This window comes from Pimephales promelas, chromosome 6, assembly GCF_988280905.1.
Source record: "Pimephales promelas chromosome 6, fPimPro1.hap1.1, whole genome shotgun sequence".
NCBI lineage: Eukaryota > Metazoa > Chordata > Actinopteri > Cypriniformes > Leuciscidae > Pimephales > Pimephales promelas.
This window is the reverse complement of record NC_142774.1, coordinates 41,416,549-41,431,660: the sequence shown is the minus strand read 5'-3', so window position 1 is coordinate 41,431,660 and position 15,112 is coordinate 41,416,549. Positions and strand designations below refer to the sequence as shown.

The 15,112-nt window shown below is 36.8% G+C and overlaps 1 protein-coding gene across 2 annotated transcripts in view; it reads right to left on the bottom strand.

Moving 5' to 3' along the window:
* ncam2a (neural cell adhesion molecule 2a) overlaps positions 1-15,112 on the bottom strand; it is a 226,363-nt gene that overhangs the window by 31,463 nt on the left and 179,788 nt on the right. For both annotated transcript variants that reach the window (XM_039648374.2, XM_039648376.2), the window contains exons 6-7: positions 9,493-9,610; positions 4,383-4,552 (exon numbers count right to left, since the gene is read on the bottom strand). In XM_039648374.2, the coding sequence (XP_039504308.2) occupies positions 4,383-4,552; positions 9,493-9,610 (288 nt within the window). The remainder of the gene's footprint in view (positions 1-4,382; positions 4,553-9,492; positions 9,611-15,112) is intronic.

Below are 15,112 nucleotides of genomic sequence, written 5' to 3'. Positions count from 1 at the left end.
TTCAGCTGTAGGTACCTCATACATAACCCCATCAAGGGTCACAGCACTTACATATTAGTGTTCTACACTGTAAAAAAATATTGATGGTTTAACTTAAAAAAGTAAGTAACCTGGTTGCCTTAAAAAAAGAGAAGAAGTGGGGTTGTTTGGTGGAGGGGGGATTATGGTGTGGGGTTAAAAAAAAAGAAAAAGTGAGTTAATACAATGAAGGAGATTAATTTAACCATCAGAAACTCAAAATTATATGTTATCTGAACTAAATAAATTATTATAAAGTTGATTTGACAAAAGAAAAAAATTAGTGATTATTACACTGTAAAAAAATATTGATGGTTTAACTTAAAAAAGTAAGTAACCTGGTTGCCTTAAAATTTTAAGTTGATTGAACTGGAAAATATGTGTTAATACAATGAAGGAGATTAATTTAACCATCAGAAACTCAAAATTATATGTTATCTCAACTAAATAAATTATTATAAAGTTGACTTGACAAAAGAAAAAAATGTTGCGATTACTACACTGTAAAAAAATATTGTTGGTTTAACTTAAAAAAGTAAGTAACCTGGTTGCCTTAAAATTTTAAGTTGATTGAACTGGAAAATATGAGTTAATACAATGAAGGAGATTAATTTAACCATCAGAAACTCAAAATTATATGTTATCTCAACTAAATAAATTATTATAAAGTTGATTTGACAAAAGAAAAAAATGTTGTGATTATTACACTGTAAAAAAAATATTGTTGGTTTAACTTAAAAAAGTAAGTAACCTGGGTTGCCTTAAAATTTTAAGTTGATTGAACTGGAAAAAGTGAGTTAATACATTGAAGTAGATTAATTTAATCATCAGAAACTCATCTCAACTAAATAAATTATTATAAAGTTGATTTGACGAAAGAAAATATGTTAATCTTGAAAATATTTTTTACAGTGTATTGTTAGTTTCACTGCTTCTATTGCTCTAAGACGCTTCTGATAAAAGCATCTGCAAATGTATTATTTTGAACCTTGATGGTCACTTTGGATAGACGTGTCTGCCACATGTGTAAATGTAATGATCACGGACATTATTTATAATAATAAACTATTTTTCTTTTTGTGTGGACTGTGACGTGGAGATTCATCCATATGGAAATACTTCTGACAGAAGATTAATCTCCTCTGAATGTGTGTGTCCTGTGAGCGCTTGTTCTGCTAGTGCGATGTTCATATGACTGACGGCTGCTGACCTCACCATAAACCCTGTTAGAAGTGCAGTGTGTGTGTGTGTGTGTGTGTGTCTCATAGATAAGCTGTGTCTTCCTCAGGTTTCCCCTAAACAGCGCTGGATTCGAGGGCAACATCCCCACGGTGAGTTTCATGTGTAACAGCCGTTCCTGCGCTGGAGAGAATCACACACACACAGCGCCGCTGAATAAATCTGTGCTCGAGTGAATGAAACGCAACAGAAACAGCTCTTCACACACTCACAGCCTTTGAACTACGTCTGCACAGATCAAGGACTTATTTGTAGCGGGAGAACCAGCCGAAACACCCAGAGGCTGTGAAGAGAGAGCGTGACACACACACACACACACGCACACACACACACACACACACACACACACACACACACACACACACACACACACACACACACACACACACACACACACACACACACACACACACACACACACACAGGGTTAAACCAGTCGTTTCCTTGTGAACGACTCTCTCCACACTTGACATGGTTTCAGTTTCAATATAAATATATAGCCAATACAAAAGCTAGAAATATAATAAAAAAATAATCATATTTAAAAATGAACAATAAATATTCAGGGTCTGATTATTGACAATTAATAATAAACACTAATCCTAAAAAAATTACAATTTAATATACTGATATATTTATATTTCATATAATATTAAATTTATTAATTATAAACTATATCATATAATTTAATATATTTGAATACTTATAAACTGTATTGATGAATTTTAGGTGACAGATGGTCAATATTTGCTTAGTATTCTATATTTTTATTTTCTCAATTATTGATGATCAGAGTGTTCCCTAAATATTAAAAATGAAAATAAATAAATGTATAAATATTTATAAACTCTATTGATCAATTTCTGTCAACAGATGGTCAATATTTGCTTTTTTCTATATTTTAATTTTCACCATTATTGCTGATTGTATGCTTGCCTAAATATTTAGAAAAATTTCAATATTTATTATATTTATTTCAATATTTATAAACTGTATTGAGGAATTTTAGGTGACAGATGGTCAATATTTGCTTTTTCTATATTTTTTATTTTCTAAATTATTGATAATCAGAGAGTGCCCTAAATATTTAGAAATAAAAATAAATAAATGTATAAATATTTCAACATTTATAAACTGTATTGATTAATTTCTGTCAACAGATGGTCAATATTTGCTTTTTCTATATTTTTATTTTCTCAATTATTGATAATCAGAGTGTGCCCTAAATATTTAGAAATAAACATGTATAAATATTTGAATATTTATAAACTGTATTGATTAATTTCTGTCAACAGATGGTCAAATATTTGCTTCATCTATATTTTTTTATTTTCTCAATTATTGATAATCACAGTGTTCCTTAAATATTTAGAAATAAAAAAATAAATATGTATAAATATGTCAATATTTATAAACTGTATTGATTAATTTCTGTCAACAGATGGTCAATATCTGGTTCATCTATATTTTTATTTTCACTATTATTGCTGATCGAATGGTTCCCTAAATATTAATTGTACACAAATCACACAGTTTTAATTAGGTTGAGCGATTTAGACAGTGTGTGACGTCTGACGTCCGTTCAGTGTGGTTGTTTTCTCTCTCATGTCAAGCTTTACAAACGTTACAAACTGTGTTTCCGCTCCACGTTTGGCACAACAAAACTCCCACCCGATAAGAGCACGATATAAATGTGCTTTCTGCCGAACGAGCGTCTCCGGCTCTTGGATCTTGATGGAGGAGAATAAATCTCCATACATTTCCATGCAAAAGACTGGAGGTCCAATCACAATAATCAGTTTCTGAATATGCACAGCAGCTTCATGGAAAATTGAATTGAATCTGGGTCCTATAACAGAACCTGCTGGAGTTCTTTACGATAATTGAACAGTCTTTCATTCCTCTGTTTGAAACAGCGGCACATTTACTCGTGTTTGTGGCGCATTGCTTCATTTTCTTCAAGAGAATTGGAGTGGAAGCGACCGAATGGAAAAAGAAAAGAAAAGAAAGAGATTCTCCGCGAGTAAAGACTTCCTCCTTGTCCACAATAATACGCATCTTTTCTTCTCCGCTTTGCCCGTCTGTCCTTCACACGGAGACGGCGTTTTTACTTTAGCATCTGAGGCCCGTTTCAACAACTAATATGGGGCCCTACACACATAAAACATAAACATAAATCTTTAAATCATGACTTAAATGGTCCTTGATAAGACCCTTATTCATCGTCTGGAATCGTTTAAAGCCCTTTGAACAGTTTGCACTGAAACTGTCTTTTAGACCGTTTGGTCCCCATTGAAGTCCATTATATGGAGAAAATCCTGGAATGTTTTCATCAAAAACCTTAATTTCTTTTCGACTGAAGAAAGAAAGACATGGACATCTTGGATGACATGGGGGCGAGTAAATTATCAGCAAAAGTTTTTTCAAAAAATTAACTACTCCTTTAAGGTTTTTGATGAAAACATTCCAGCCTTTTTCTCCATATAATGGACTTCAATGGGAACCAAACGGTTCAAGGTCCAAAAGACAGTTTCAGTGCAAACTGTTCAAAGGGCTTTAAACGATTCCAGATGATGAATAAGGGTCTTATCAAGCGAAACGATCACTCATTAAAAAAAAAAATTAAGTTTATATAAGCTCAAATGCTCGCCTTGCTCTGTTCTGTGATGCACGTTTGTGACTCCTGTTCGAACTCGTTTATCAAAATGAACGAATCTTTTTTCGTGTCATTTAGTTCATTCAACGAACAAAATGAACGAGTTGACTCTGGAAAGATTTGTTCATTTTTCGCTTGATAAGACCCTTATTCATCTTCTGGAATCATTTAAAGCCCTTTGAACAGTTTGCACTGAAACTCTCGTTTGGACCTTAAACCGTTTGGTCCCCATTGAAGTCCATTATATGGAGAAAATCCTGGAATGTTTTCATCAAAAACCTTCATTTCTATTCGACTGAAGAAAGAAAGACATGGACATCTTGGATGACATGGGGGCGAGTAAATTATCAGCAAAAGCTTTTTTTAAAGTGAACTACTCCTTTAATGTAGACGTAGCCTGAGACAACACGACAAAAACACTAATCAATGAAGATTGGATTTGATTGATTTTTTTGAATGATTTGCTCACCGAACACTTTGAGGATCAGCTGACTCTCCGAGCTCCCGGCCTTGTTCGAGGCGCGACAGGTGTACGGTCCTCCGTCCCCTTGACCGATGTTTTTAACGGTCAGCGTGCTTTTGCCCCCATCCAGAGTGTTCAACACATACTGCTCCGAACGCTCGATCACGTGACCCTTCCTGAGGAGGGAAAACATCGGTTGATGAGGAGATTAACTGTAGCTGAAATAACAACAGATATTAAAGCTCTTGCTGTTGTTTTTGGTCTCATGTTGATTATTCTCCTCATATTCTCCATTGTTGCGGCTCCTCTCTTCCCAGTCTGTCAGTAACGCTCTGTTTACTTCCTGTCTCTATGAAGCCCCTCCTCCTGAAAAGCCCACTGTGCTCTGATTGGTCGGCTGGATCAGTGTGTTGTGATTGGTCGAGCGCTTCGAGTGTGTTTGGGAAATGTCCCGCCCCTTTCCATAACCGCCAGTTTAACACACTACTAACTAACTCAACCAGGCTCCGCCCCTTTATTCTGCGCATTAATTATTATAATGAGGAATATTGTGACGTGTTCATTCCTGGAGAAACTCGAGACTACAATGGAGGCGTTTCAGGAGAAAAACAACACTAAACACAGATGATAAAAGAAGAAAAGTCCTCTTTAAATTGATTTAACAGTATCAAAAAATACCATTTTCTCACTTACATCTCATTTGTGTAGAAATTAATTTGTAGAAAATGAAACACTTAATGTGTTTCATTGTATAACATCTTTATTTTATTACTCCAGTCTTCAGGGTCACATGATCCTTCAGAAATCGCTCTAATATGATGATCTGATGCTCAATAATCATATTTATGATTATTATCAGTGTTGAAAGCACTTTAATATTTTTGTGGAAACCGTGATGCATATTATGGTTCAGGATTCTTTGATGAATAGAAAGTTCAAAAGAACAGCATTAAAAGAGAATAATGTTATATGTTTAATGCACTCTGGCTGAATAAAATAATGAATTTAATTAATTTCTCTAGCTGTTTACATCTTTTGTTTGTTAGTTAAACTAAGACACACAGAAGAGTCTCTCAGAGTGCAGAGACAAAAGAAAAGTAACGATAGTAATGAAGATTAATGTAACGAACAATTCAATCTCAATAACAAAAACACAATTAAGGGAAGTGGATGCAGGGTGATCAGGCAAAACATCTAACAAGCTAACCGAACACGAGTCTGGACCCAAACACAACCCAGAGCCGAAAATTACCATTCTGTCAACGTTTACAGAGTCATTATTCAGTGAAAATGAAAGAGAACATCTGCTAAACATCTCCTTTTGTGATTCACGGAGGAAAAAGCCATGAATCGAATCAGCAAAATGATGACAGAACGTTAATTTGTGGCGTAACTGTGCCTTTAAATAGGACGAGGAACAGAACTAATTAACAGCTGGAAATAATGAGGATAATTATAACCTCAAAAATCTATCTGATTGTAAATGTTATATTTTCCCTCATTATAATGGTGTGCTGAAGTGTATTTTTATATGAAAATGATATTTGGAAACACTTTACTTGATCAGACTGACATGACACATCATGAATATGAAGGAGATGTTATGCATGTTTATAACAACTGTCATTAAGTGTCATTTGCTTAATTATGACGTTTTTAATGCAAATTATATTAAATATTAAATTTAAGATTTAATCTTTTTTAATATTTTGTCATTATAACTTGTTGTTGAGGTCAAGAAAAATATTCATAATGCCTCATCAATAATTTTTGTTTATTGCACTGAATTCTATAGAACTGAATTAGAATATCACTCATAAATGCTTATTAATCTAATTAATAATAATCAATTGAGACCTGGATCAGGTGTCTTAAAAATATAGTGATCATTTAATAAATCCAATGTCGTTCAAAACCCGTTTGACTTTTGGATCACAAACTATAATATACTATAATATATAGAAATACTATTTTTAAGAACAAACAGTTTTGGACCATTGTATGAACAACAAATCTGTCCCACAGAAGAGAGAAAATCATAATCAATGAATTTATTTAGAATATAGAAAAAAGAAAAAAATATTATTCTATAGGACTGAATTAGATTTCTTCCCAAATGCTTATTAATCAAATTAATAATAATGAACTGAAACCTGCAGGATCATCTCCTGTCTGAACGGCATGCAAAAACCTCACATTAATATTCATTTGTGAATATAACTCCTATGACATCATCTGCACTTTAAGTGGCTGTAATTTTGAAGTTGAAGTGAATTAAAGAGAACTTTGTTCTTCTGCGGTAAAAATACCTCTGATTTGAAGAACATTTACAAAACCATCGTGCCGATCCTTAATGGGTTTAAATCGGTGGAAACTATAATTGTGCTGCACTTTATTCAGACTGATGGACCCTCACACTTCTCTGGACCTTCGTCAGTTCCAGCCATGAGAAAAAACTAATGACAAAATCTCCCGACAGCAAAGAGACATGCATCTCCTGTAGATCTCCAGAAAGATCTCAACGACGTCTCAAAGTGTGCTCAGACTGATGAAACATTTCTTATAAAGGCACGCTGAATTTCTCCCTCACACAATGCAAAGATTTCAGAGAAAGTCCCGAGTTTGAGTGATTCTGGCCCTCTCCTCAGTTATCATGCAAGGCTTTGAACATCTGATCAAAGCACAGATCAGCTCTACACTTCTGAAGCCACACACACGCTGACGATTTACATACAGAGAGATATACGAATCAAGGACACTGTGCCCTATATACTACAGCAGCAATGATGTCCAGCGCCCTACACACTCACTCACTCACTCGCTTACTCAAACACTCACTCACACAGTCTTGCTCGCTCGCTCACTCACTCACCCTCGCTCACACACTCCCTCACTCACTCACTCAAACACTCACTCACTCGCTCACTCACACACTCACTCACTCAAACACTCACACACACTCGCTCACTCACTCACTCACCCTCGCTCACACACTCCCTCACTCACTCACTCAAACACTCACTTGCTTAAACACTCACACACTCACTCACTCACTCACTCACACACTCACTCACTCAAACACTCACACACACTCGCTCACTCACTCACTCACCCTCGCTCACACACTCCCTCACTCACTCACTCAAACACTCACTTGCTTAAACACTCACACACTCACTCACTCGCTCACTCACACACTCACTCACTCACACACTCACTCACTCAAACACTCACACACACTCGCTCACTCACTCACTCACCCTCGCTCACACACTCCCTCACTCACTCACTCAAACACTCACTTGCTTAAACACTCACACACTCACTCACTCGCTCACTCAAACACTCACTCACTCAAACACTCACTCACACTCGCTCACTCACTTGCTCACTCAAACACTCACTCACACAGTCTTGCTCGCTCGCTCGCTCGCTCACTCACCCTCGCTTAAACACACACACTCAAACACTCACTCGCTCGCTTACTCAAGCAGTCACTCACTCACTCACTCGGTCACTCACTCACTCGCTCAAACACTTGCTCGCTTACTCAAACACTCACTCGCTCACTCAAACACTCACTCGCTTAAACACTCACTCACTCAAACACTCGCTCGCTTACTGAAACACTCACTCACTCGCTCGCTTGCTCGCTCACTCACTCACTCACTCGCTCGCTCGCTCACTCGCTCAAACACTTGCTCGCTTACTCAAACACTCACTCGCTCACTCACTCACTCAAACACTCGCTCGCTTACTGAAACACTCACTCACTCGCTCGCTCACTCGCTCACTCACTCACTCGCTCACTCACTCACTCGCTCACTCGCTCAAACACTTGCTCGCTTACTCAAACACTCACACACTCAAACACACACTCACTCACTCACTCACTCAAACACTCATTCACTCACTTGCTCACTCAAACACTCACTCGCTTAAACACTCACTCACTCAAACACTCGCTCGCTTACTCAAAGACTCACTCACTCACTCACACACTCACTCACTCACTCAAACACTCGCTCGCTCACTCAAACACTCACTTGCTTAAACACTCACTCACACACTCAAACACTCACACACTCACTCACACACTCAAACACTCGCTCGCTTACTGAAACACTCACTCACACACTCACTCACTTACTCGCTCACTCGCTCGCTCACTCACTCACTCACTCACTCGCTCGGTCACTCACTCACTCACTCACTCACTCACTCACTCGCTCGGTCACTCACTCACTCACTCGCTCGGTCACTCACTCACTCACTCACTCACTCACTCACTCACTCACTCGCTCGGTCACTCACTCACTCACTCACTCACTCACTCGCTCGGTCACTCACTCACTCACTCACTCACTCACTCACTCACTCACTCACTCACACACTCGCTCGGTCACTCACTCACTCACTCACTCACTCACTCACTCACTCACTCGCTCGGTCACTCACTCACTCACTCACACACTCACTCACTCACTCACTCACTCACTCGCTCGGTCACTCACTCACTCACTCACTCACTCACTCACTCACACACTCACTCACTCACTCACTCACTCACTCACTCACTCACTCACTCACTCATGTCCAACCGCTGGATCTTTAATCTCTGTCTCTAAGCTTAAGGAATAAAACAGGTTCAAAGAACATGTTGCTAATGATCCAATTAAGCGAGGAAAAGGTCACTTCTGTCCGGTGTTTGAAAGTTTTTCTTGGTTATGCGAACATTTCATTCAGACATTCTGCAAACTCTGAACGAGCAATAATAGATAATAGAACTGAATCTATTAAAGGGATAGTTCACTCAATTGAGTTATTTTTACCCACCTGGCATTGTTCATTTTCCATCCACAAAAAAATTTAAAAATGTAATTTGTCAGATTGACAAAAGCGAACACGACAAACAAATCGGCTATATTCACCCGAGAGAAGAACTGTATTTCAAGTTCAGGAAAAAACCCAAGGGCATCCAGCATTAGAACAACACCAGGGTGAGTAAATAACGACAATTTTGATCTTTTGAGTGAACAACCCCTTTAATGTTCAGAGCTTTGCCAGAACATCAGCCAAAGCAGAGTTTCTCTTGACAAACGTTACTGTTACCCACCAGTACCAGGTCACCTGAGGGTCGGGGGAGCCGGAGGTGATGCAGGTGAACGTCACCGACTCCTGGTAGTCTGCCGTGGCGTTGAAGGACTGCTGTGGCACGAACAGAACCGGAGGAACTGGAACGACACCAGACGCACAGTTAATCATGCATGTTCGATACAGTTTCTCTCTGAATGCTGAATGCAGGTAAAGTCAGATGCTTGCGTTAGTCATGTTTGGATTACCCGACATATGTGTCTCCTGTCTGTAATTAAAACAAACGTTCTCTCTCTTAAATCCAACACTGAGCGAGTTAAACTGCAGTTCATCGACTGGCCACTAGAGGAGTCAGACCCATAGACCCGCATGTTAAAATGCCCAACTTTACAGCAGAATAAAAAAAAACATCTTTACAGCCCGGTGCAAAAATAGCTAATTTAGCCCTTCGTGACAACTGTATGGCTAATTTATATAGCTAATTTAGCCCTTCGAACTCACCCATCTAAATTATTTTAACCCTTAGGCTAAAGTTCTGCATAATTAAAGGCGTGGCCACTTGAGTGACAGGTGGATTGCCGCTGATGTCACTGCTAGCCTGTGTGTTAGCGTCACGTCACCTCAGCTAATCCGCCTATTTGTTTATCCGGGAGTGACGCGCGGCCAAGATGGCGACGGCCGGCTCCGCCCACTTTGGGCTTCAAAAATGCGAGTGACGTCACGCTTAACAGTCTCATCCCAAAAAGTCATATAACTGATGTCTTGGGACGTCTTTTAACCATACGTCAATATTCGCCTTTTTAGGGCCCCCTTAAACGTCGGTAGATGGCGATCCCGGGCCGTCATATATACAACTCACGCTTTACCTTTAACGTCAGTTAGGTGACGGGTTAGGTTTAGGGTTAAGTTTAGGTCTGGGGTAGAGTTAGGATCCCATAACCTCATCTACCGACGTTTAAGGGGGCCCTAAAAAGGCGAATATTGACATATGGTCAAAACACGTCCCAAAACGTCAGTTATATGACGTCTTGGGATGAGACCGGGTTGTCACGCTCACTACGCACATATTTATTTACAGTGTATGAATGAAACTAATTGAACTATCAAACCACGTCAGCCGTTTGTTTACACTCTCTCTTTACCTTCAAAACATCTGTTTCATGTCAGTCTGATGGGCTGAATCGATCTGATACGAATAAAACAGACCTCGCCGAGCACAATCATTATTCGCCGCTCTGTGATTTGCTCCCCGAGTTCAAAGAGGTTGAAATTACAAGGTTTTTTTTGGGTGATGTGTATCTGTGAAGGACATCTCGGTGACATTTCCTTTTAAAAGATCAAGCAGACGCGGAGAGAAGTTGCCGATTGCCCTGTCTGCGCTCAAACGGCTCCTCTGATGATGAAAGTCGGGGTTAAGGGCTCGGAAAGAGCACGCTAGCGCATGTCTGCATGCTAATCATCAGCGTAAACGTATTCCACATACACAACTGTACAGGATAATCGCAAGAAACCGAGACACAACAAACAAGGAACCAGAACAATTTTACTTCCCTATATTTCTATTAAATCCTAATCGAATTATGACCAATTATATATATGGTTGGAAAGGTCTAAGACTTCTAAATAGATATTCTACCCCTGTTTTGTGTTACAAATTATGTAGGAAGAGTAATTGATGAATTATAAAAAATCTGCATCATAACAGGAGGTCTGACCTGTATCATAAAAAGTCAATGCACCCATTTTTAATCATTGAAACTTCTGTTTTTATGCTAATAGTTCATAATAAAACATATAATCTAGTATTTTTCAATGAAAAATTATAGTGTAATATTATCCTCTAAAAATTATAATATATATATATATATATATATATATTATCCTCTAAAATATAATGCATAATAATCTTTTTTTTATTGCGATTTTTTATTTTATCACATATTTTAGTAGTTATCAAAAATTAAGTATCATTTGAAAGCTTATAAACTCAGAATTCATCCTGTGAAAACCGTTTTATAATTGAATGTTACGTTACCATAGAAACAGTACTTATTTTATCAGGCTCCTCCCCTTTTGGGCTTCATTATATTTCATAATTTATGATCAAAACTTTTAATCTTGACAAAACACTGTGTTTGTGTCTCAAGGTTTCAAATTTTGTGACAGAAGTGATATTTGGACAGAAATGTATTAATTTGTTAAGGCAGAATGTATACAACTAAATTCAATGGAATTCAATGGCACCCGGTGGCTATTTTTGGTACTACGCCTAAACAAAATCTCATGGGAACTTCAATTTTTGTGATATCAACTTCAAATTTGAAACATAACTTGGTTAGATTTATGGCTTTGATTTTATAGTAAAAAATATTTTGTAAAAGTTATATTTTATATAAAATAAAAAAAATATAAAGTACAATATATTTGATTTACTGTAAATTTAAACGTCCATAACTGTTTCATACTTTAATTTTTTGAAGTGTTTTCACTTCAGCAATAATCTCCTGAGTGTGTTCTTCAAAACAAGACCAAACTTGGGTATAGTCCAAAGCACTCATGAATTACAACCATTTAAGTTTGAATAGTGCATTCTCAAAAAGGGGGGTGACAGCGACGGGGTTAATAAGAAAGGTGAAATATGATTGTTTTTGTTACACTGCAAAATAAATTCCCTTCTTGAAACAAGCAAGATGCACATAAATCTAAGTAAAGTGTACTTTATTTTTTTAAGCTTAAGAATTTCATCTATTTTCAGGTTATTGTGCATCTTAAGGTTAAGGTTATGAAAATATACGGTTAAATTTTTTAATGCAATCTTCACAAAAAATTACGTATTTTTGTCTAGTTTTAAGGACCAATAGCATTTATTAGTCAAAAATTCTCATCAAGCTTGATTTTTCAGTGCATCAGTGCAGTGCTGTATTTTCGTCTTCAACATAACATATTGGTTTAATAACACAATCACCAATCATATTTCCCTCAAAGAGTCTTCAATCATCCAAACTAGCCTCAAACAGATGGTGGGCATATGCAAAACGCCCACGCTAATTCAATAAGGAAGGTCAAGGCAGAAAGGGGCATTTCATTACGACAGCGGATGGTGTTTCAACACGCCGTTGCGATCCACTCAGCTCTGCGAATCAATCTACGGGAAACTGCTGGATTCAATCTCTGTTCTTGGACACGAGACTCAGGCGTCAGCCTTTGCTAAGTGATTCAAGCAGCAGGTTGTTCTGTTTTCGTGGCAGACGGCGCTTGCCATGTCTTCGGGATAATAGGATGCGCCTCATTGAGCGAGCTTATTGGATCTTCCTGAGAGCTATAAGTGGTGATGCTAAATTGAATGCAATGTGCTTTTTTTTCTTTGCATGCTATTACATCAGTTTAAAGAAGTATGAGTTGTGCAAATACTATTGTGTCCGTTCAGGCATAGCTCAGCGCTATCAAATCCCGATGATGGCTCATTTCGCGGAACAAGGTAAACCAACGAGTTCAAAAGACAGGCGGTGTTTCGTGAAGCGCTCGCCAAGATAAGGTCGTCGATTGCTCGTGACTCACAGAAGCTTGAAGAGAGTGTTCATTGAAACATTTAGTCTCAAATCTAGTCAGCAGAAAATTGAGTGTAAAAACGCTGAGGTGATAAACTACGTGTGGATTTGTAATGTGAAACGCCCATTTTAATTTGAATGTGAAAGACCAGCATTACGATCTGAACTGGTCTCGTCAGACTGGTTTACACCTGCAAAACCTAAAGCTAGTTGACCAAAGAAGTCTTGCTAAGCTACACTCTAAAAAATGCTGGGTTGTTTTAACCCAACTTTGGGTCAAATATGGACTAACCCAGCCGTTGGGTTACATTTTTACATTACATTTTTAACCCAACATTTCGGGTTTGTCCATATTTGACCCAAAATTGGGTTAAAACAACCCAGCATTTTTTAGAGTGTAGTTTAGCAGTCTAAAAGCAACACACCACCATACACTCTAAAAATGCTGGGTTGTTTCAACCCAAATTTGGGTCAAATATGGACAAACCCAAATGTTGGTTTAAAAATGCAGTTAATAATGTTACCCCAACTTCAACTTTCACTTTCAGCTGTACATTTTTTAATTACATTTTTAATCCAACATTTGGGTTAGTCCATATTTGACCCAAATTTGGGTTGAAACAACCCAGCATTTTTTAGAGTGTACACTCTAAAAAATGCTGGGTTATTTTAACCCAACTTTGGGTCAAATATGGACTAACCCAGCCGTTGGGTTAATTTTTTACATTACATTTTTAACCCAACATTTAGGGTTTGTCCATATTTGACCCAAAATTGGGTTAAAACAACCCAGCATTTTTTAAAAACACAACAAAAATGACCAAATCAATGTTTCATTTCCCATCAAAACATTCATAGATTCAAATTTAGAAGGACAAATTCTAATTTAGAAATAAAACAATTTATCTGACCAATGTCATTTCATTGCATACAATAAAACGTCAGCTCTTTTAACAATACAAAAAAAAGAGTGATTGTGTTAATGGACTTTCTTTAAAATAGAAAAACATATCATTAAATTCAACAAAACTTATGCATCATATGTCATCATAATCACGTACTAATGTCTACACTCAAAAATAATAGCAAGAAATATATATATTTTTTTATTATTTAATAAACCATTTTTGGTTCCCTAGTTAAAAAAATCTTAAAATAAATATGTTTTTCTTTAATGTGCAAAACATTTTATAACTATATAAAATTATCCCATTATAACAACAAAAAGTGACACAAAAGTATATCGTTTATGTGCATATCGATTCATGACAAGTATATCTGTTATGTACGATGATTTTATAGATCACATTTTCATGTAAAATGCATTTATAATAATAATAATTTTTAATAGTGATGGTCATATTCTAGATATTCACTGTTGTGTTGGTAAAGCAAGTGATTGTTACAGTAAGTAAACTGCAAAAAAGTTTTTTTTACTTGGTATTTTTGTCTAAAAAATCTTTTAAAAAAAGCACTTGTGTGTAAAATGAGATCAGATATTATGTCCTGTTTTATAAAGCAAAATTAAGTGAGTTGACGCTTAAAAAAGGCAAAATGATCTGCCAATGCGGTGAGAAAAATCAGGTTAGTTCAAACAGAAACAAGATTATTTTTCTCACCATTGGCAGATCAATTTGCTTGTTTTAAGCAAAAACTAACTTCATTTTCATTTATTTCCCCAGAAAACAAGACCTAATATCCTTACTTAATATCATGCATCTTGATTTAAGAAATGTTTGATATTTGGACTGGAAAAGCATTGTTTGCACTCAAATTAAAGAGGTTTAGGCTAACGACTAATTGATTGTTAACTTAAACAACGATCGATTATGGGAATTTAAAGTCAATCCACACTGTAAAAAATTTGGATTTACTTGAAAAAACCTTGCTAAACGATCTCACTCAGAAAATGCTAGTAAATTTACAAAGATTTGCCAAGTAAAAACCTAAACATATTTATCAGTAGCTTTAATTAGAAATCTTTAAGTTAAATTTACTTGGAATGTGGAATTAAGTAAACTTTACAAAAAATAAGTAATTTTAACTCGGCTTGTAAAAGGTTGATTAATACCGATTTCCTTTGCCTTTGCATTA